The sequence below is a fragment of the Brassica napus genome, chromosome A8, assembly GCF_020379485.1.
Source record: "Brassica napus cultivar Da-Ae chromosome A8, Da-Ae, whole genome shotgun sequence".
Taxonomy (NCBI): Eukaryota; Viridiplantae; Streptophyta; class Magnoliopsida; order Brassicales; family Brassicaceae; genus Brassica; species Brassica napus.
The window spans coordinates 15,662,566-15,684,669 of record NC_063441.1 but is presented as its reverse complement, the minus strand read 5'-3'; the positions used below and the strand labels follow the sequence as shown (position 1 = coordinate 15,684,669).

Below are 22,104 nucleotides of genomic sequence, written 5' to 3'. Positions count from 1 at the left end.
CTTCAACTTCTGTATTAAGGTATTTGTTTTCTTTGTAGAATTCTAATGTAACTATCTTTGTTTGTCAGTTTTTTGAAGTGATGAATTTTTATTATTAATTTCAGAAAATATGCCACCAAAGAGAATATATCTATCGAGAGCTCAAAAAAGACAAAGAAAGGAGAAAGCTGATGCATTGATGAGATCAATACAAGGTTCCATGGACAGATTTCTTGTACAACCAGCAAATCTTAATGAATCCGATAGAAGTAGTGACGAGCTTGATGATCCAATGGAAGATGAGAAGGAAATAAATGATGAGACTATTAATGAAGAAGATAAGAAGAATGAAGATAATGTTAACGTTGACATTGAAGAGGATGAGAATCTAAGTATAAAGGAGAATCATGATGTGAATGATCATCAAGATAGTACAGATATAGGCAGAATCTTAGATATTTATGATCCTGGAAATTGGGGAGAAGTCAAACCTGGATTAAGACTTGTCATGGTTGAAAAAGGTCCTGCTCAAAGACTACCGAATGATTTTGTGTTTCCAAGAGAGAAGGCAAGTGGTCGACATTTTTCTCATGCATACTATATAAGATCTTTGAGTAATGGAAAGAAGCAAGACAGACGTTGGCTAGTTTATTCAAAAACATTAGATAAAATCTTTTGTTTTTGTTGTAAGTTGTTCACTCGCGACAACAATCCCAGTCACATGGCATCTAAGGGATTCAATGACTGGAAACATATTTTGGAAAGGTTAAGGTACCACGAGACAAGTCATGAGCATATCAAATGTATGAACCAGTGGATGGAACTTGAACTAAGGCTGCAGAAAAACCAAACAATTGACAAGCACATTCAAGAAGAACTCAACAGAGAGAGAAATCATTGGAAAGATGTCATGGTCAGAATTTTTTCACTGGTAAAAACTCTTGCTAAACAAAATTTAGCATTCCGTGGGGGAAACGAAAAGCTAAGAGTAGATGGCAATGGAAATTTTTTAAGCTTTATTGATTCAATGGCTGAGTGGGATCCGGTAATGAGAGAACATGTTAGACGGTTTGAAGATGGGGAATCTCGTTATCACTATCTCAGCAACAAAATTCAGAATGAGTTGATAGCAACGATGGCTGATGAGATCAAAGGTATTATCATAAAAAAGATTCGAAGTGCAAAATTTTTTTCAGTCATTGTTGATTGTACTCCAGATATAAGTCATCATGAACAAATGACTCTTATCCTTCGATGTGTTGATGTTTCAGCAGCTTCAGCTAAGATAGAAGAATTTTTTCTCACATTCTTGATAGTTAACGATACATCCGGAGAAGGGCTTTTCCGTGAGATTCAGAATGTATTGGTTTCTCTTGATTTAGATATTGATGATGTGAGGGGACAAGGATATGATAATGGATCCAATATGAAGGGAAAACATAAAGGAGTACAAAAAAGATTCCTTGATGTTAATCCACGTGCATTTTATACGCCATGTGGTTGTCACAGTCTTAATCTTGCTCTTTGTGATATGGCAAGCACTTCTGAAAAAGCCATTTCATTTTTTGGGATAATCCAGCGTATTTATAATGTCTTTGCATCTTCAACAAAGCGGTGGAAAGTTTTAGAAGATAAGGTGGGAGGTTTGACAGTGAAATCTTTATCACAGACTAGGTGGGAAAGTCATGTTAATTGTGTTAAGGCGATTAGATTTCAAGCTCCAAAGATAAGAGATGCTTTAATTTATATAGCAGAGACTACTGATGATCCGAGTACACAAAGCACTGCTGAGTGTCTTGCTACAAGCGAGACACATGGGATTGGAAATTATGAATTCTTGTTGTCTATGGTGATTTGGTACAAACTTTTATTTGCTGTTAACACAGTAAGCAAGAGTGTGCAGTCAAAAGACATGAATATTCAAGTTGCTGTTTCTCAGTCAGAAGGACTTGTTTCTTTTTTTCGAAATTATAGAGAAACAGGCTTTGAGAGTGCAAAATCTGATGTTAAACAGATTGCAGAAGCTATGGAGATTGAAGCCATGTTCCCATCAAAGAAAAAGCGTGTCATCAAAAGAAAAAAGTTTTTTGATGAGGAATCAGAGTTAGTTGATGATCAGTCTATAGATTTATCTCCAGAAGAGAGCTTCAGAATTTCTTATTTCCTTGAAGTCATGGATCGAGCTATTTATTCTCTTGAAACAAGGTTTGAGCAATTTCAGAAGTATGAACAAACATTTGGATTTTTGTTTGATTTGGAGAAACTGAAGTCAGCAAGTGAAGATAGTTTGATGGTATCTTGTACCAATCTTGAAGCTGCTTTAAAGCATGGAAATCATTATGATGTTATTGCGGATGATTTGTGTTTTGAACTACTGGTTCTAAAAGAGGCTTTGCCACAAGATTGCAAGAGACCTCTTGAAGTTTTGAACTTCTTAAAAGGAAGAGAAGTGTGTTATCCAAACTCATGGATTGCTTACCAAATATTATTGACGATTCCGGTTTCAGTCGCCACTGCCGAAAGAAGCTTTTCCAAGCTAAAGTTAATAAAGTCTTATCTACGATCAACCATGTCACAAGAAAGGCTAAATGGCTTAGCAATCATATCTATAGAAAGAGATTTACTTAGGAATCTAGATTATGAAACTTTGGTGAAACAATTTATTGAAAAAGAAGGAAGAAAAATTATGTCTTAGTATTTTCAAGTTATTGTTTTAGTTTTTTTTTATGTTTTCAAATATATACTATACTTTTGACAGGAAATTTTTTTTATAAGAGGCCCCATTTTTATACTCGCCCCAAGCTCCATTAAACCTTCGCACGGCACTGATTCCTTGGACAATGTGTAATTATATGTTGTTTGAATGGAAATGTGAATGTTGGTTCTGGTCCTTCTGGATAATGGGCAACAGACAGAATATCCAAGAGACCTCAAGTTCAATGAATCAATCATCTACTATCTACAGTAAATATAATAAAAAATGTGTAAAAGAGAGAGCTGTTGAAATCAGTATTTATATAGAAGATGGCCAAAAATATGAATAGTGGATATGTTGGTTTCCGTTTGCTTACTTATGTTAATCTTTTAGCTTTCCTTGCAGGCGAAGCTGTTAAGAGAAGAAGTAGGGTTCTTCAACGCGTATTTAAAACTTAACTACGTCAATCAAAATATTATATATTAAGTTATATTAATAACACAGGGCCTGCAATTATAATAATTATTCTTTTAAATTAAGCATGAAGATTAATTGTGTAAATCTTTTTCCTTGTTTAAAAACATGTATAGAGATTATGTATATTATGTTTGTCTTTTTGTTGTTTATTTTTTTAATTACATAAAAAATCAGACTAATAATAATGTGATATTTTTAATGTGATATAGAAAGATAAGGTGTTCATCGATTTTTCCAAACAATCAATTATTTACCATTTATATGTTCAAAATAATTTTGGTTTATCTAGGGATTGGCCCGCCCTACGGGCGGGTGAGTCTACTATTTTGAAGAAAACATTAACAAAATTTTGATTTTAATAATTTTCATTGGATATTAAACTTCTGAGTATACCATGTTATATCTATCTCTTTGTATTTTCTTTTCACGTATGTGAGTTACTGTTTCACATCTTTAGTTATATTTAAAGCAGTCATATATTTCAGAACCTCCTTATATATATAATACATATATATATCAACTTTCACAAAATATAAATTATAAAATGAGGTTTAAAATATTAGAGTGAAAATACTAATAATACTAAAATAGATATTATATGTTTACTGTTTGTTAATTATGTTAAAATATTCAATAAATATACATGAAATTATTAATAAATATTGTGTATACGTTTTCTTGACGTAATATATATGCATGAGAAAAATGAGTGGTTAAACGTAAACGTAGAGAAGTAAAAAATTTATATATTGTGTCCAACAGAAACCCACAAAAATTGTTACTGCTAAAGTACATGAAAACAGATATGCGATATGATGTTTTACTTTTAGGAATTAGAAGTGATTCACCATATATAAAATGAAGTATGTGATTTTTTCATTTGGTTATACAAATAGCATTGTTTCTAAGTTTCCAGTGACAAATATTTTGTCATGAGATTGCAATACCTTATTAGAGAAGCAAGTGGATGGATAATCAATGATTTGACTGTCATATGCTTCTAGACTCGTGTGTCTTTAGCAGCTTCGGCAAAATGGGTATGATTGCATTAGATGGCGTATGGTGGTTCTTGATAACCGTGCTACTTTTGAAAATATATCACCTTGGAGGTCTTGAGGGAGGGCTTCGAGTTTTGATAGGGGTTGATCTCCGTGCATTATGTGAAAATATTTTTGTAAGATTTGTGTTTTTATTTTAGCTAAAGGTTTCGATTTATATAGTCGAGGAATATGCAATTAAATTTAACATTTCAACTCGTCTGTGGTAGTCTTTTTAACTGAGATTATTTCAACTCGGAAGAGCAGAAAATCACAAGAGAGAAGATAGAAGGAGAGTATAAAGACATCTGCTGGTTGAAGGAGAGACACAGCGGCCAAAGACCAGAAACTTGCTGATCAATGGACCTCTAACATATCAGACTCACCGAGTTTCTGGAACAGCTTATGGGTTGCAGGCAGAGGGGCTATTAGACCGACCCTGAACACTGATACAAACCATGAAAACACCTTCTAAGATGTCTTCTTGTCTTTGTTGTGTCGTCATGTAATGTAAGTTTTTTTTTTTGTTTTAGGCTGATTGTATGATTTAATAACTCCAACATTAATTAGACTTTTGGGTTCCCTAACTTCGCTTTTATGGTACGTGTTGGTTTCTCTTTAATCATGTATTGTATCTATAGTTCACCATTTGAACTGATAGAAGTTTACAAACGTAGAAAAAAACAAAACAAAGAGAACATGAAACACAATGCTATATAATAGTTATGTGTTATTATTCACTCACAGGCAGCTGAAAATAAAAAGAACATAAATCTTTAAAAATGTCTTTGGCCAGAATTTCAAAATACATAAGAACAAAAAAAAAAAAAGAAGGGTAGATTAACGCTTCTTTTCTGAAAAAAATGAGAACTCCAATAAGAAGCATTTCCTGAGAATAATGGATGGGCCTGACTTATTCCATTGCGATCCCAGGGAAAATATGCTTCCACCACTGATCACCATGTACAGAGTGAAGCCAAGATGGACCCTCTAATCAAGACATGGTATTTTCTCTCAGGAGAAGTAGCAACTATGATCTTCATGCTGCTTGTAGACCAAGACGTGATATCTTAGCTCAAATTGTTAGCGATCTCAGAGAAAATGTGCTTCCACCACTGGTCACGATGTTATACCGTACACATCCTTTCTGATGTCTACATCACACTTCATTAAAGAGTTAAAGTTGTTTCATGGATACCAGTATTCTCCATACGAATCATAGATGGCTGGTAAATAACTTTGGTCCTCAGGACAATGGAACCGCTCAGAACCAATTGTCATCACTTGCCCATCAGGTAGCTCGTAGTTCTTCTCAACAGCTTAGCTAGGTCCCATGAACATGACGCCACACCACAGTACTTGCACTACACTTACGAAGAAAGTATCCATTTTTTCATATGATCTTACATATTAAAAGCTACTGACATTCATACAACAACCACTTTAGTTAGAAAAAAAAAACATATGTTGAAAAAATTACGGTGAATCTCTATCTCTAAACCCTAATGCGTACCACTTCCAATGTCATTAGCTCATCAAGGAGAGGACTCAAAACTTATATTCACAAAAAGGGTCATACTTTCACCAACTTAGATATTAAATATGATACACATTGATAACCTCTGCAATGTGGTACACATGAGACAAACAACAATAACTCTGAAATGTCTAATCTCACACCACAAAGAGTCCGAGAGTGAGCAGTAATAACACAGCAGTACACCAGAAGAGAGTAAAGTCGAATATAAAATCAAACCAATCAGGTGAACATGAGGAAAAAAAAACATGATTTGAGCAAACAACGAAAGGTTAAGAGAAGCCTAACGCTCTTCACAGTTTGGGCGAAAGAAGCTATGACACAAAACACGAACGGGGGTCTTGATTCAAACTCAAACTAAACATATTTCAATAAAACCAAAAAAAAAAACAAAGTGGGTCTCATCGAATTGGTAAGAAGATGAATCGCTAGGGCACGAAATCACGAACCTTTGTATCGATTGAAAATCAGGACTGTTCTCTCCACAAAAAAAGCTTCAGACTTTCCAAACCAATCATCTCCTTTACAGCTCTGAGCTACATGAACCGAACCCGAACCGGAGCTAACCCGACCCTTCGAGCCAGGCTCCTTAATTCTCGGTGGCTGTTTTGGCTCCGTCAGCGCCGGGGGTTTCTCGAGGCGACGGCTGTGGAGCTGAAGGTAGCAAGAAGAGTCTCCAGCTAGAGCGGAATCAGAGGCGGAGGAATTGAGCCGCTTCAGAGCTAGGGTTTTAGCGTCCCTGGTGCGAACTCCCAGGAAAGTTGGCTCGGTGGGCTCCGTATCGTTGTTGGTAATCTTCGATTTCTTCATGTATTTGCCCATTTTCAGACTGATTTTCGGATCTTTTTATAGATGAATCTCCAACGCCTCAGATCCAGAAATCACATTGAATATAGATCATGTGTGAGAGAGTAATGGAGGGTTTAAGATGATAATTTGGTAACTGGTAACATTTCTTACTCTAAGGAAGAAGATGGAAGAGCAATTTAGAAAACCTAATCCACATGGGTTCTGTAGAGGCGAAGAAAAAAAACACGGGATTTATTCTAATTGAAGTCTAAAGTAAACATGAAACCCATAAAAAATTAAAGCCCAATCGAAATAACCCATAACGCGCAAAAAGAAGAGAGAATGCACAACTCCATGACGCGCGAGAAAAGAAGAGAGAGCGTGGGATACACAGACGCACTACCGAGCTGACACGTGTCGGCAAAAGCCCCACCCTATTTTGTGTCGTGGAGGGCTGTGCTCAGAGCACAATTCAACTTTATATATATAGAAACCTTGTCCGTGATCTAAACCTGGAAACTTCTCAGACGGTTTTTGTCGGACCGTACCTTGACGAGGAAGATAAAATCAGGTTCCGTACGGACTACAACATCTTCAACCTAGGAACCATGACGCTCCCTTTTGACATTCCAGGGTCTGCCTTCCACAAGGCTCGCATGGCGGTGAAGAGGCTGGCGAACATACTCGCGGTATGCGCGGGAAAGTCTAAAGCGAGGATGGCGGCCGGAGAAGAGCCGACGTGTCTGATAGACTTCTGGATGCAGCCTATAGTCGCGGAGGCTGCATCCGGTAATCCGCCTCCGCCTCATTCTAGAGACGAGGAGATAGGAGGCTTCCTCTTCGACTTCCTCTTCGCCGCGCAAGACGCGTCCACGTCATCGCTTCTCTGGGCGGTGACGCAGCTCGAGTCGAAGCCGGATGTGCTGAGGAGAGTCAGGGAGGAAGTTGGAAGCATATGGACGCCTGAGTCCAACGCGTTGATCACAGTTGATCAGCTCGCGGAGATGAAGTACACGCTCAACGTGGCGCGTGAGGTTGTGAGATACAGGCCACCGGCGACTATGGTCCCACACGTGGCAGCTGTAGACTTCCCTCTCACGAAAACTTACACTGTACCTAAAGGAACCATCGTCTTTCCCTCGGTCTTCGACTCATCGTTCCAAGGGTTCACTGAACCGGACCAGTTTGATCCAGACCGGTTTAGCGAGACCAGGAAAGAAGACCAGGTGTTCAAACGCAACTTTCTCGCTTTTGGATGGGGCTCTCACCAGTGCGTAGGTCAGCGTTACGCACTGAACCACCTCGTGCTCTTCATCGCCATGTTCTCGACGCTGCTGGATTTCAAGAGGCTTCGATCTGACGGCTGCGATGAGATCGTGTACTGTCCCACAATATCTCCCAAGGACGGATGTACGGTGTTCTTGTCTAGGCGCGTCGCAGCGTATCCGTACCTTACGTTGAATTAATTTGGAGTCTTGTCTTTATTACTACTGCTGTTTCGTGGCGTGTGTCTCTCGAAGCTAGTGGCGTTAAATATTATTGAATTTGAAGATGTCAGTATCGTGTTCACTGTTCACCAATTTGTTTTGTCTTTTTCTTTGTATGGATTAAGTTATGGCGTGTGAAGTCATGTCGTGAAGTTATGGCATGCATTTATATGTTGGATTTGATTTTTATGGTCAGATATGTTTAAGTCGATTTAAATCTTAGTGCCCAGTGGTGTTCTAGTGTCCGGTTATCTAAAATGGATTTACTATATGCATCATGGACATCCTTTTCTATGTGCTGATAATTGAGCGCAAGAGACTAACCGAAGCTCTCCCCATTCAACGGCGGCAGCATGCGTCCTCTTGATATCCTCTCCTTTCAGTTAAGGCAATGCTGTGTTTGTCCGGTCTGTATTTTGTTGTTGTTAGTTTAATTCTTGTACTTCCGCTTCTTGTTTCCTTTGAGTTTATGTAAAAACACGAAAGTGGTAAACATTTTTACCAAAAAACAAACCCACAAAACACACAGAAAAGATTAAATATTTTGCGTTCAGTTGTCCTGTATTTTTTACTTCTACGTGTACCCGTTCCATTATCATGACTATGTAAAAACAGTCTAGTAAAATGAAGTAAAAAGAGAGTCATATACCGTATCTATATCACAGAATGCGTCGAAATAATAGTTTAATAGAGAATTATTTGTTTCTCTACTAGATTTGGAAATATTCTATGAATACACTGACTTTAGAATCAAATAATTGGAGTTGAAATTCAAACAAGTTGCTTATTGTATCAACATTTTATTTACAATAAATTTTGATTTGAAATACAACAGCCAAATTGATTTAAATAATGTTAGCATTATAATAAAATCAGAATATATATATATATATATATACGTCTCACTGTATTTGGTTTACTCGACGAAACATTATCTTCTGAGAAATATATATTTTTGGGAGATTAAGGAAAATACACAAAGTTCGTGGATTTGGCTAAAGCTTTTAAGTGTTTCATTAAGAGTGAGATTTGAAGTGGAACATATATATTCTTAATTTGGACTGATAATTAGATGAGAATCGGTATCAAGGACTAATAGAAGACTAATAGAAGACGGTATCTGGGTATTACTCGGAATGTAAAGGTTTTTTAACATGTAATAAACAACTTTTTTTGGCCTTTATTTCTAATTATTTTTAAAAAAAATTGGACCATTTTTTTAACATTATTTTTGTTAAAAAAATGTTTGGACCCTGAAACCACACCCCCTTATTCCATGTCCTTGCTTAATCATGATTGGAACATTTTAATTTCATATTCAATTTTATTTCATTTTGAAAAAAATGGAATTTTACTTTGGAAAATGCTCTTGGTAGCTAACTACACAGAAAAATGCCGTCAACACTGAGTAGTTTGTCATCTACGAATTTGGAGAGGCTGCCGCTGTTAACAATTACGGTGAACCTGAGACAATTGTTTATCGCTGAAAAACAGTGGCTTGTACAGTGTACATATTATCTATTCAGCGACAACCACCTTCCCCCCCACAGCGGCAACTTCCTTATTTTCCTTTGTGTTTTGCAGTCGTCCGAGTGTGTCGCAGCAACTTCTAAAAGAACATGGCTGATGTCTATCTATGGAAGCATTCATAGATATGGAGAATAGAAAGCCAATCTATGTTTAAACATGATGAAACAATGGATCATATTTTTTATTTTATTTACTTTTCATTATTTATTCATAACATATGCAAATGATCATATTCTTTAAATTTCTCAATAAATTTGAAAATTATCAAATATATAATACATATAAACACACAAAAATTAATTTGTCATTTATTATCTATTTGTGTTTTATTACCTTTTTGAATCGCCTCACATATAGCGTATTTGTTATGATTGATCCTCTCGAATGTACTCTCTCTCTCTCTCTCCCTCTATGACTTAATACTGGGTTGCAAGAATTTCAGTTTTTTTGTATAATAAAACATGTCTCTATTATTATTTTTGGGGTAGGTGAGGTGGGAAAGTATAAATTCGTTTAATTAAAAGTACCTGGTTACGAAATTTATTTCCTCTTAAAATTTTGGTCGATATTTGTTTAATTATAAAATTATGTATTTTTATATAAGATAATCTAATTATTTACAATTGTGTTTAGTTTTTTATGTTTTTAAAATTTTGATATCACACACAACCAAACCAATTGGGGTATACAATTATTTTTCCCTATAGTATTAGTTTAATTTTTATATTTATATTTTTAAAACGAACAAATATGATATACACTGAAACTTGTTATAGAATTATAAACATAAATGTAAATTTAAAACTATTTGAAATCATTTGTTGTGTTTTATTGGAGTTTTATGTAGGATATTAGTAAGATTAATAAAAAGTTAACTAAATTATAACTTAAGATCTATATATATTCTTTATCTTGGTTATTTATTTTTATGTAAAAAATTGTAAAGCTTATAATTAGTACTGTATAAATTTTGATTGGTTTTAAAATTACAAAGTTTTATTTTTGTTACTTGTCTTTAAAAGAAAGCACCACCGACTTGTATACCGGTTCTTTATTTGTTGTTTTCAATTTATCGTTTTAACCAAAATAATTTTGTCAACCTTTTTAACCAAAATTTAAATTTAATATTTATTGTTGCTATTTAATTTCTGTGTTTTTCTTAAGTTTGTTTGTGATAGAAAGAAAATTTTACTTCATGATTTGAAATATTATTAGTTGTAAATTTATAGAAGATTTACTTTCTTACCGTTGTTGATGTAATATTAATTTTACAGTTTCTTATTTTAATTATTTAATTAATCAGATTTTTGGAAATAATTTTGAATATTAATACTATTATTTGATGTCCTAGCTTTTTTTCTGTTTGCTGGATAGTGTTTGTGTGCTCAGTTATTATGCAAGGCTGAGATACTTGCTCAAACATGGTCTTGAATGACCTCTCGAAAACAGGTATGAGTGAGAACTTCAAACCCAACTTAAAAGCTTTCTGAAATTTTATAAATGGTAGATATATATAAAAATTATCATTGTCTAAGGTCTGGAATTAGGTTTAGGTTATCAAAAATGGTAAACCTAAGAGATAAATATGTATATCACATGTAAAAACACTTGAGGTTAAGAAGCACTTTGCAGTTGCACATGTGAGAAATATAGAGCAAACAATATCCATAAATAAATATGAATAATAACTTTTCATATTTTCAATTTATTTATATATATTAAAATTATTAAAGATTATATAAACTATGTTCTAAGGAAAAATATATGTCATAAGATATTTATTAGTTAACCATCTCATGATTAAGCACTGATTTAACGAAGAAATAATTATTAAAACGATACTTCATTTCGAAGTTCACCAAAAGACCAGCTCGCAAAAAATGGAATGCTAGCCCAATTATAAAATGACTGTATCAAGTTTGTAATGGACCAATTTTGATGTTATACCCAAACATTTAAATGATAACACGTTTGTTGAAACTTTGGCTGGGAGAATAGCCAACATGTAATAATAAATTAATCAGCCCATTCATGGCAACCTTTCGCACAATACTTGTTTTCAGACTCTCAGTCAACCTCTCACATAATTTCTTTGTCTCACATAATGACCTGTCTTTTGGGAAAGTAAATCATGAATGTACAATCAGGAGTCAAAATAGAAGTGGAGAGCTTTCGGCTGGAAAGTAAACCGATACAATAAATCCATATAAACGGCTACATAAGAGATGTGTGAAATGAATGGAAGTTAATCTTGAATTCACAGTATCAACTAACCAGTGATCTATCATTCATTTCACAACTCGATGAATTTTTCTAGGTAGGTAACATACACTGTTGGGATTCTTGAGTATTTGAGCTTCATCAGTTACCACGGAACCTGAGAAAGGAAGTCTTGATCCACCAATGCTATATCATACGTTGTCAACAACACATCAAACGGTAACAAAGATTTCTGAAACAAAACAAACAAAACAATATAATTATACACAGCTGATAAACCCAAAGTTTCTTGAGAAAGACAAAAAAATTTACTCTCGTCTTAGAGCCCTTGTTGACATAATCATGCATTACCTTACGCAAATCCCTACAAATCCCTACGGCAATCCTTATCACCAACATACCTAAAAACTTCAAGTTCTGGAGTGAACCTTTTATCTCTTACCCCCAACCATCGGTTATGTTAAAAGAACAAAGCAAAACTGCCAAATCAAGACACAACATTAAACAACACAACATCAGAACTTGTCTTTAAGAAGCAGATCTCATTGACTCAAGAAATGGCCCTCGCAATCCTTGATGAAACTTCAGATAGCTCAAGAAAAAATTGCTTGTAGAGTCTTCCCCAACCGCATTTGCTCCATCTGTAGATTAGACTCAACATAGATACAATCACAAAGAGAGCATTTCAAAAAAGAAACGATGGTGGTACCTCATATCCTGCAAGCAGAATAAAAAAAAATGGATGAACCGGTTTAAGTTTTTGAGTTTGGTTTGTATCAAACAAAAAAGGACGAAGAGTTACCGAGAACGACATTGACGCCAATAAGATATTTGTGTATAAGCCAACAGACTACTTCGATTTGGTGAGTCTGTATATGCAATCGAAGTGATGTAGACATCAACCTTTAGATTACATGGAAGAGAGCTTAAAAAATTTCCAGATGCATTTGCTGTGCCAAAGAGAAAGAGAAGCAGTTAGAGATCAACAAAAAAAAAAGATTTACAATTTTGCATATAAGAAAGAGCTTAGAAACTGAGATAATACTGCTGCTGCGTCCTAAAGCTGCATAGGATCCAACAGTGCGAATAAGTCTTGCTGAGATTGAAGCAGCCATATACTTTGAACCAATTAAAGAAACCCCTACTGCTCATCTACTCTTGTCATCTCTTCTTAGGATCACCGGAAACATATTTAGCAATAGAGATGAAGGTTTGGGTTTGCCCGTCTCGTTCGACCGGCTCGCGGAGGAGACAACATCCTTTCCGTTCGGTTTCTTCGTGGTAAAATCGCCGGAAACGGTTGATTTGCTGTTAGAATTCATGGCTTGAGAGAATTTTGTGTGTCACAAATGTGAGGAAAAATATGAATGATATAAAGAATCTGAGAGGAAGACGAAAGGAACCCATTAATGAGATTTCCAGATGATTCATTGCACACTCATGAATATGGTGTTGATTGAACGATCCGCTGAAGAAGGGGAAAGGGCGAAGAGATGTGATGTCAAAGAGATTAATGGCCTGTCTGTTTTAGGGTTACTGAAGATCGAAGAGTTGAGATGTCGACACTATCCGATTTTCCAGACCTGGGTTCATGACCCACATGTTTTTTTTCCTTTTTACGGTTGAAAAAAATTAACAGCCCAAGATCAGCCCAATCTCGTGTTGACGTGGAGGAATGAATCAACCCTATTGGTTGATTTTAATTGCCGACGTGGACACCCCAGCTATTGAGGATATCTTCCTTTTAATATAGTATAGATAGATATATATATATATATATCTTAATATATACAATATATTAAAACAAAATCACAAACTTGGATCCAATTTAATTCTAGGCAGAATATCTTTTTTAAAACTATATTTTATATATTTCTCTTAACATATACTATTACCAACTACTCGTATTTAAATATAGCTTACCTATAGCTACAAATATCTGTAATTTTTTTTTGAAATAATACAAACTTCTATATTTTACTATTACTATTTACTAACTACTCATATTTAAATATAGCCTAACTATAACTACAAATATCTGCAAATTTTTTTTTGAAATAATATGAAGTTCCATATTTTACTAACTTAAGATTCTCAAAAAACCAACTAGATGTACTTAACCTCTAATATTATCTTTTCCTAAATACCTTTTAAAACATTTCCGAAATCCGGTCAAAAATATTTACTACCAAATATTTAATATGTTTTACTCATATGATTTTATTAAACATTTGTATATTTGCTGCAACAAAAAAATTTAAACCATTAATCACGAAATTTTCAATGTGAGATTTTTAACAGTTTTAGTAATTTATAATCGTTGTTAAAAAATTTAATGCAAATTTTGAAATTTAAATATTCAGGTTTCAATACTTTTTCATGCAAATTTTGAAATTCACATATTTATGTAGTTTATATGATATATATTTTAATTTTAATAATATTAAATATATATATATATATATATTTAATCTGTATATCTGTTAAATGATACTTCATATTCATATGATTTTATGATCATTTTTATCTTTTTATAACCAAAAAAGTTAAACATTGTTCACAAAATTTTAATGGTAAGACTTTAAAAAGTTTTAGTAATTTTTAAAAATTCAAAATATAACATATAAGAAACAAATTTAAATTTTTATTGTATGGTTAATGTGATAGTTTAATTTTTTAATAATATAAATTAAAAAAAAAATGATATTAGAGGTCCAAGACTAAAAGTATGTTTATATGTTAATCTCTCTTATTAATCGGTCTCTTAAATGTATTCTGGTTTTATAAGCTAAACACACCATCGGTTATTAATCGGTTAAGCAAACTCTCTCCAAATGGGACGTACCAAAACTCTTCTAACATTCTCGTTCGCCTTTTTGGGAAACTTACCGGTACTCATCAAACCGTCGACGCTTCACCTCTCACCACCACTTCTTTATCTCTCTTTGACTTTGGCTCTCGCTACCTTACTGTGCTCATGAACGGGTAACCTTAGCCGTGCGGCTCTCTACGATCTCAAACGGTTCGGTTGATAACGATAAGGCTTATTCGTTGATTGCTCCTTGTTCGTAGAACTTTCACCATCTCTGACTCTCGATTTTTTTTTTTAAATCCGTCGATGGACACCGTCGATTCGTATGAAATCAGCAACCAAAGCAGCACTGTCTTATCCGCCGCGGCGGAGCCAACGGATAACACCGAATCATCTGCTGTTCGTCCACCAGAGCTTTCTCCGGTGGATGTATCGGCGCTTCAACTGCTCTCCATCAACCTCGAGTCGCTGTTCGACTCGCCGGAAGCGTTCTACGGCGACGCCAAGCTGATTCTCGCCGACGACCGAGAAGTATCCTTCCACCGCTTCATCGTCGCAGCGAGAAGTCCCTTCTTCAAAAACGCGTTAGCAGCCGCCGCCGAGAAGGATCCGCAGAAATCATCCACCGCCGGTACGAAGCTCGAGCTGAAGAACATCGCGACGGATTACGAAGTCGGATTCGATTCGGTGGCGGCTGTTATGGCGTACGTTTACAGCGGCAGAGTGAGGCCGCCGCCAAAAGGAGTTTCTGATTGCGCAGACGAGGATTGCCGCCACGTGTCTTGCCGTCCGGCGTTGGATTTCATGGTGGAGGTTCTCTACGTGGCTTTCGTCTTCCAGATTCCCGAGTTAGTTACAATGTATCAGGTAGGTAAAGTTAGTTACAATGAATCATAGAAACGTCCTAGTTAATAAAAAGAACTTGTGTATTTGCATTTTCAGAGGCATTTAGTGGATGTTGTAGACAAAGTTATCATAGAGGATGCATTGGTTATACTCAAGCTTGCCAACATCTGTGGCCAAGCATGCAAGAAGCTGTTTGATAAATGCACAGAGATCATTGTGAAGTCTAATGTAGATACAGTCACTCTCAACAAGTCATTGCCGCAGCAGATTGTGAAACAAGTAATTGATATCCGTAAAGAGCTTGGCTTGGAAGTACCTGAACCGAACAAACACGTCTCGAATATTCACAAGGCACTTGAGTGCGAGGATCTTGCGCTTGTCGACTTGCTTTTGAAAGAAGGCTACACGAATCTAGACGAAGCTTATGCTCTCCATTTTGCTGTTGCGTACTGCGCTGTGGAGACTGCTACTGAACTCCTGAAACGTGAGGTTGCGGATGTTAACCGTAGGAATCTGAGGGGGTACACGGTGCTTCACGTTGCTGCGATGCGGAAGGAGCCGAGTTTGATAGCGTTTCTGTTGACAAAAGGGGCAAATGCGTCGGATATGGCTTTGGATGGTAGAACTGCTCTCTTGATTGCAAAGCAAGTCACTAAGGCGGGTGAGTATAACTGTATAACGGAGGAAGGCAAGGATTCCCCCAAAGGCCGACTATGTGTAGAGATACTAGAGCAACCAGAGAATCTAGGTCGGTTTCCTGAAGACGCTTCTTCTGCCTGTCTTGCCCTGGCTCCTGATAATGAACTGAAGATAAGGTTGATTGATTTTGAAAACAGAGGTATCTCTTTAACTCTCGTTACTTCATTTATTACAAGGTCAGTTCATAAGATTAGGTTCTTCAGGGCTCGTTTAAATGTTATTTCCGTGTGTTCTGTTAGAAAACTGAGTGATCTAATGATAATTGTTATTTTTATATACTATTTTTTAGTTCAAATGGCTCGATGTCTCTTTCCAACGGAAGCACAACTTGCAATGGAACTCGCCCCGATGAAGGGAACAAGCGAATTTACCGTGGATAGCCAAGAGCTTGACGGCACTGGTGCAAAGAGGTCAGCACCAGACCAGTACATGGTACCTTTCGTATTCGAAGAAAAGCATCGGAGTAGACTAGAAGCGCTTTCAAAAACTGGTATTGATTCTCTTTCATCAAACAAAGGAGAAAACTAAAACCCATACCTGACCTTGTTTCATTTACTTTTGTATCATCAGTGGAATTCGGGAGACGCTTCTTCCCACGCTGTTCGACATTGCTCGATAAGATTGCGGACTGTGAGACCTTGAGTATACTTGCTTTCGTAGAGAAAGAGACTCCTGAGAACCGACTAGAGAAGAGGCAAAAGTACATGGAAATACAGGAGAGTCTGCTAATGGCGTTTAATGAAGACAATGAGGAGCGTGGAAAGTCGTCTCGGTCAGGTTCCTCTTCTTCCACATCGAAATCAACAAAGAGGTCTAATGGTAAACCCTCTCACCGACGTCGTCCGTGAGACTCTTTGTTGGGGTAATATTTGCTGTACTAATATATTTTTCAATTCTTAAGAGTCTCTGTCTATAGTTGGCTCAGTTATATGTATTCGAGCTGCAGGTGTGTTTCAAACAAATGCTGTAACTTTTTGAATCAGCGATATATACTTTTATGTACATCGATAATAAACCATGATAGTGTTACAGAGTTACCAAGAATCAAAGTGCGAAAAGATGAAGAATGGTTCATCTACTGGTTATCCTCTATCAAGAATGAAAAACATATTCAGTTTCCCTTGCTATCACTGCAGCTGAAGGTCTACAAGAATCCAAAATCTTGGAAGAAATGTTCAAAGCTCCATGTATACAAAATTTGGTGAAGGATCAAGTCAAGTGGTTCTTTGGCCTGCAGCCATCACCATCTCAAGAAGGTTCACGAGTTTCTCCCAGAACCTCTACTTCAATTCTTACCAATCCTTGGAAGGTCTTTGATCTCTCAATAAAGTGTTGCTTCTCTAACCATTTAATCCCTCTTGAAATACAATGATTGGTTTTGGAAAATTCAAAACCTCTGTTACATTAGCAATAGCAAGTTGGTCATAAGACAAGAGTTAGTGATTCAGCAACCTTGGTCTCTCTACCCTTTTCGGAACAATACAGCCAGAAATAGCTTTCTCTCTTCCATATTCTGCAGGTTGGCATCCATGACAAGGTTCTTAGCCCTTTTGGGTACTGGCTATGGAACGTTCCTCTACTGAAACAGATAGTAGACTAAACGGCATAGTGTTTAACTGCGCCTTGTGAAACTGGCACGCATTCTAGAGCTTCTAGCTGAGGAAAACAGACATTTCTAAGGTGTACAAACTACAAAAAGCTCAGAAACGAATTCATCTTTTGCTTACATATTTATTTTGATTTTTTTTTTGTCAATATCAATTTTGATTTAAATAAATTCAGAATAAAATAAACTATATACTAACAAAAAAAACAGTGTTTTGAAAACTAGACCGGATCAGTAGGTCCCATCGGTTGGAAGTGATTCGTCCTTCTAACATTGTACTAAAAACTGAATTTTAGTTAAAACGGCAAACTTAGTTAAAAACCAGTGAAATTCACTAAAACCGATGACCGGTTCGATATTAAAATCCGATTTTCTTAAATTCAAGCAATTTTTTTTAAAAAAAACTTCAAAATTTTAGAAATTTTCATTTTTAAATGATTATCTAAATAAATTATTTTTCATTATTTTTATATTATTTTTAAAGTCTTCATTTTATTTTAAGATTCTAACAATAATATAAAATTTTATAAAAATAAAATTATAGTCAGACATATATATATAGTTACTTAATATAAAATTTAATTGAAATTTAAAATCTGCTTGGACCGGTTCGACTATTGACCCATCTACAATGCTGAGTCAATGTCCGGTCCGATTTTCAAAAAATTGCAAAAAATCTAACTAGGTAATAGATTTCATAATCTCTTGTTTGTTTTAACAATATAATTAATATTTTTCTGCTAGAGATTATTTCTGTTAAAAGTTATACTAATCAAAATTTTGAACATTGACAACTCAAATCTCAATTTGTATTTTAAACAAGAACAAAAAACCCTTAAAAAAAGAGAAATAATTATATTACCAAAATAAATTAAAATGACAATTAATTGGCTAGGTTTATTAATATATAGAGATATTAATTTATAAAAAAAAAGTTTATTTAGATTTTTATTTTAAGATATATTTATTCTAAAAAAAAAGAAAATATCTGATTTTAGTATATAGACCTTAATTGTTATTTTTAAAATTTACATTTATATTAATTATATTATATTATTTGGAATATATAATACATATTACATAGAACTTAAATGTAGTTTTAGATATAATATTACTAAATCTCATTAATAATATATTAAATGTTAATAAATATAAAGATAATCACATTGTGAATATAAAACAAACAATATAATAATAGATTCTTACTTAAATAAAATATGTATATATATAAATTATTAATTTATAATTTTAATGAGATTATATATTTACATAGAATTTTTTAAGAAGTTATTATCTAATATTTTATCAATTTATGTCAAATTTTAAACTAATTCAAGTTAAAATCAGTAAAATTTATTAATTTATACAGATTATTAATTTATCAGAGTATTAATTTATTAAAGTTCTATTTGTATATAAACAATCGTCTCTTTTATCGTCTCTCTTGCCTCCCCAAAACCCTCCCTCTTACTTTCAAACCTTTCGTCTCCAGAGTCCTCAGAAGATGAGCAACAACCACAAAGACAATTTCAGCCTCGCCGGTCTCACTGCTTGTAAATTCTCACCCTCCGTTTACAATTCTCTTTCTTAATATAGGCTTCTTCTTAACCGAGAGCTGCTTAAACCCTAATCCCGTGTGGTTGTTGACTATTATTCTCTCACTTGCTTTTGTTTACAGCTCTTAAAGACGAGGATCGAGCTGGCCTCTTGAACGCTCACAAGGTATGTTTGTTTGTAGTCGAAAGGATTCTGAGTTTTACCGTCTCTATTAAGAGTCTGCGTCCTCTTTTGTTTTTTAATTGTTTTTAGTTTCAGTGTCATCGTTTTAGTAGAATGATAGAGTGTTTATATGTTCCTTGGAGAATTATATTTGAGTTTTTGTTATATGTTAATCCCACAGAACAAGCTGGCTGGGCACAGTTCAGATATGCTCGAGAATCTGACTGCTCTAGTGAGAGCTCGTGTCGATGCCTTGAAGGATATACAGGTTAGAGAATTTTCTTTACCTATGTGTGTGATATTATATTACTCAATTGAGTTTGTGTACCTTAAAAGATCCGATCTTTATTATGTTTGTGTGTGCAACCCTTTTTTCTTCTGTATGAGTGTATATTCTCCTTGCTTACTTGAATGTCAAGTTTCGAATTAAGGTGTTGCCTATTGATTAACCAGTGACTTGTTTCAATTCAACGCAGAGCCAACACGATGAACTTGAGGCTAAGTTCCGTGAGGAGAGAGCTGTTCTTGAAGCCAAGTATGAAAAGTTGTATCACCCCTTGTATGCCAAGGTGATTGTTAGAAAGAAAAAAATTTCAGATTTTTCTGTGAGATCGTCTTGAATATTCATCTGTGAACTAGAGAGCCTATATTTGCTTTATCTCTACTTGTCTTCTGCATTAGTGTTTGTAAAATATAATCTAAAAAATTCTCATGAATTCTTCTTGGTATCTTGTAATGCACAGCGTTATGAGATTGTGAATGGAACTACTGAAATCGAGCTGACTCCAGAGGATACAAAGATGGACGAAGTAGATGACAAAACTGCTGAAGGTTACTTCAGAAACACAGTGTCTTCCTTTAATATTTTGGGAAGATAAAAATCCAAAATCTAACATTGTTCTATTGTGTTCAATCTCAGAGAAAGGAGTTCCAAGTTTCTGGCTGACTGCTTTGCAAAACAATGAAGTTACTTCCGAGGAGGTATCCCACTTGTAGTTTTGGTATTTAATTTTTTTATAAACAATCCAATCATAACCGTGGAGAGTGAACATACCAATCTCTTTCACGTCAGGTCACAGAGCATGACGAAGAGGCTCTCAAGTATCTTAAAGATATTAAATGGTGCAAGACCGAAGAGCCTAAAGGATTCAAGCTTGAGTTTCTCTTTGACTCGAATCCCTTTTTCATAAACAATGTCTTGACAAAGTCTTACCTTGTGATTGATGAGGATGAGCCACTAATTGAGAAGGCTATTGGGTAAACTGCTTATGCTCTCCTACAAATGTTTACATATATGATTGCAGTGAGCTGTAGAAATGTGTCTTCACTTATACTATTAGTTCCTTTACGTCAGGACTGAGATTGATTAGTATCCTGGAAAGTGCCTAACTCAGAAGATTGTTGAGATGAAGCCTAAGAAAGGTTCAACGAACGCTGAAAGCTTCTTCAACTTCTTTAATCCTCCAGAAGTCCCGGATGAAGATGAAGATATCGACGATGACAGAGTATGATATTTTGATTGTCGTAAGAGCTTGTCAAACTTTTAGTTAAGCCTATTTAGTAATGACTTCCGTTCTTTGATGCAGGCTGACGAACTTCAGTATCAGATGGAACTAGATTATGACATTGGGTGCGTCCTTTACTGAAAATAATTTGTTCTGTTGGGTTATGAGTTGATTGTTGTTGATTATTGTTCTTGCTTCCTGTAGATCTACTATCCGGAACAAGATTATTCCGCATGCCGTCTCATGGTTTACTGGTGAGGCTATGGAAGAACAGGAGTTTGATGAAGATGAAGATGAAGATGAAGATGAAGATGAAGATGAAGATGATGAGATGGAGGAGGATAGCAAGACTAAAAAGAAGGTATGAAGTGCTCCAAATAAATCAAACACTATAGCAAATCTCATATAGTCATAGAAAACCTATCAAAAAGTTTCAGGTTGCGCATGGTCTTGAGACCCTAGAGAATAGATTAGTAAATATAGGCTCTAGAGATTACTGAAAGTAGCCGAGCATTTAATGATGCATAAGAGACTGACACTTATAACTCTGTAACTCAAGTCTTATATGCCATAAGACTGATAGAATAGCATGTAATTGTTACATAGAGACTGCGAGACAGGCTGTGTTGAACCATACATATTGTGCATATACCTAGAATCATTCTCATGAATAACTTTATTCATTTCATTCGTATAATTATGTGTCGATAATTATGATACATGTAGTAATCACCATCTTTCTTTCTTTTCTTATCGCAGAAGGGAGGCAGATCTCAGATTGTTGGTGTTGGTCAACAAGGCTGCAAGCAACAGTGATCTCGATGCTCTACTGAACAAAAAGGCATGTGTTCTTTTTTTTTAGTGTGAAACTCATCTCCTTATTGATGATGTTCTCATAGGAGTTTTGATCATTTGTTTTGGTGTTTATTTTTTGTTGAATGATTTTAGACTTAACCTTGGTGTTTATGAATGAATGAAAACATCATCCCCCCTTACTATGTTTCTGCCTTCACCACGCTATCTTTGAGAGGACAAACATGTTATGTTTTTATGTAACATTTAAGTTTTTTCACAAAGTTTTTAAGTGGACAAAAACTATAAGCAATTACATACACTTACATACTATTGTTTTGGATTGTAAGTCTGACACTGTTTATTTAGAGGAA

The 22,104-nt window shown here is 35.1% G+C and overlaps 4 protein-coding genes, 1 long non-coding RNA gene and 1 pseudogene across 8 annotated transcripts; 4 read left to right on the top strand and 2 right to left on the bottom strand.

Annotated features, from left to right (window-relative positions):
• Positions 1-109: 109 nt before the first annotated feature.
• On the top strand, positions 110-2,674 carry LOC125576951 (zinc finger MYM-type protein 1-like). The gene has a single exon (XM_048737505.1). The coding sequence runs from the start codon at positions 110-112 to the stop codon at positions 2,672-2,674; it is 2,565 nt and encodes an 854-aa protein (XP_048593462.1).
• Positions 2,675-4,874: 2,200 nt separating this feature from the next.
• LOC125577065 (cyclin-dependent kinase inhibitor 3-like) lies at positions 4,875-6,547 on the bottom strand. Its single transcript, XM_048737757.1, has 2 exons — positions 6,175-6,547; positions 4,875-5,552 (listed from the first exon to the last, which is right to left on the bottom strand). Exons 1-2 carry the CDS (start codon positions 6,545-6,547, stop codon positions 5,509-5,511), a joined length of 417 nt encoding a protein of 138 aa, XP_048593714.1. The 3' UTR covers positions 4,875-5,508.
• A 575-nt stretch (positions 6,548-7,122) lies between these two features.
• Positions 7,123-8,223, top strand: LOC125577064 (cytochrome P450 710A1-like). Its single transcript, XM_048737756.1, has one exon. The coding sequence runs from the start codon at positions 7,123-7,125 to the stop codon at positions 7,978-7,980; it is 858 nt and encodes a 285-aa protein (XP_048593713.1). The 3' UTR covers positions 7,981-8,223.
• A 3,440-nt stretch (positions 8,224-11,663) lies between these two features.
• LOC125577063 lies at positions 11,664-13,345 on the bottom strand. Of its 3 annotated transcripts, none has more exons than XR_007315386.1 (4): positions 13,155-13,345; positions 12,797-13,059; positions 12,554-12,701; positions 11,664-12,468 (listed from the first exon to the last, which is right to left on the bottom strand). It is a non-coding gene; the product is annotated as an uncharacterized LOC125577063 (long non-coding RNA). The 3 variants fall into 3 exon arrangements; XR_007315387.1 differs by lacking the exon at positions 13,155-13,345 and having other exon boundaries at positions 11,664-11,983; positions 12,064-12,468; positions 12,797-13,118; XR_007315385.1 differs by having other exon boundaries at positions 12,797-13,330.
• A 1,224-nt stretch (positions 13,346-14,569) lies between these two features.
• On the top strand, positions 14,570-17,834 carry LOC106361344 (regulatory protein NPR1). Of its 2 annotated transcripts, XM_022690048.2 has the most exons (5): positions 14,573-15,430; positions 15,506-16,247; positions 16,398-16,598; positions 16,679-16,970; positions 17,141-17,834. In XM_022690048.2, the coding sequence occupies exons 1-4, from the start codon at positions 14,870-14,872 to the stop codon at positions 16,954-16,956; spliced, it is 1,782 nt and encodes a 593-aa protein (XP_022545769.2). In that variant the 5' UTR covers positions 14,573-14,869; the 3' UTR covers positions 16,957-16,970; positions 17,141-17,834. The 2 variants fall into 2 exon arrangements, with proteins under 2 accessions (XP_013656532.2, XP_022545769.2); XM_013801078.3 differs by lacking the exon at positions 17,141-17,834 and having other exon boundaries at positions 14,570-15,430; positions 16,679-17,110.
• A 1,171-nt stretch (positions 17,835-19,005) lies between these two features.
• LOC106359898 lies at positions 19,006-22,092 on the top strand (annotated as a pseudogene).
• Positions 22,093-22,104: the final 12 nt, after the last annotated feature.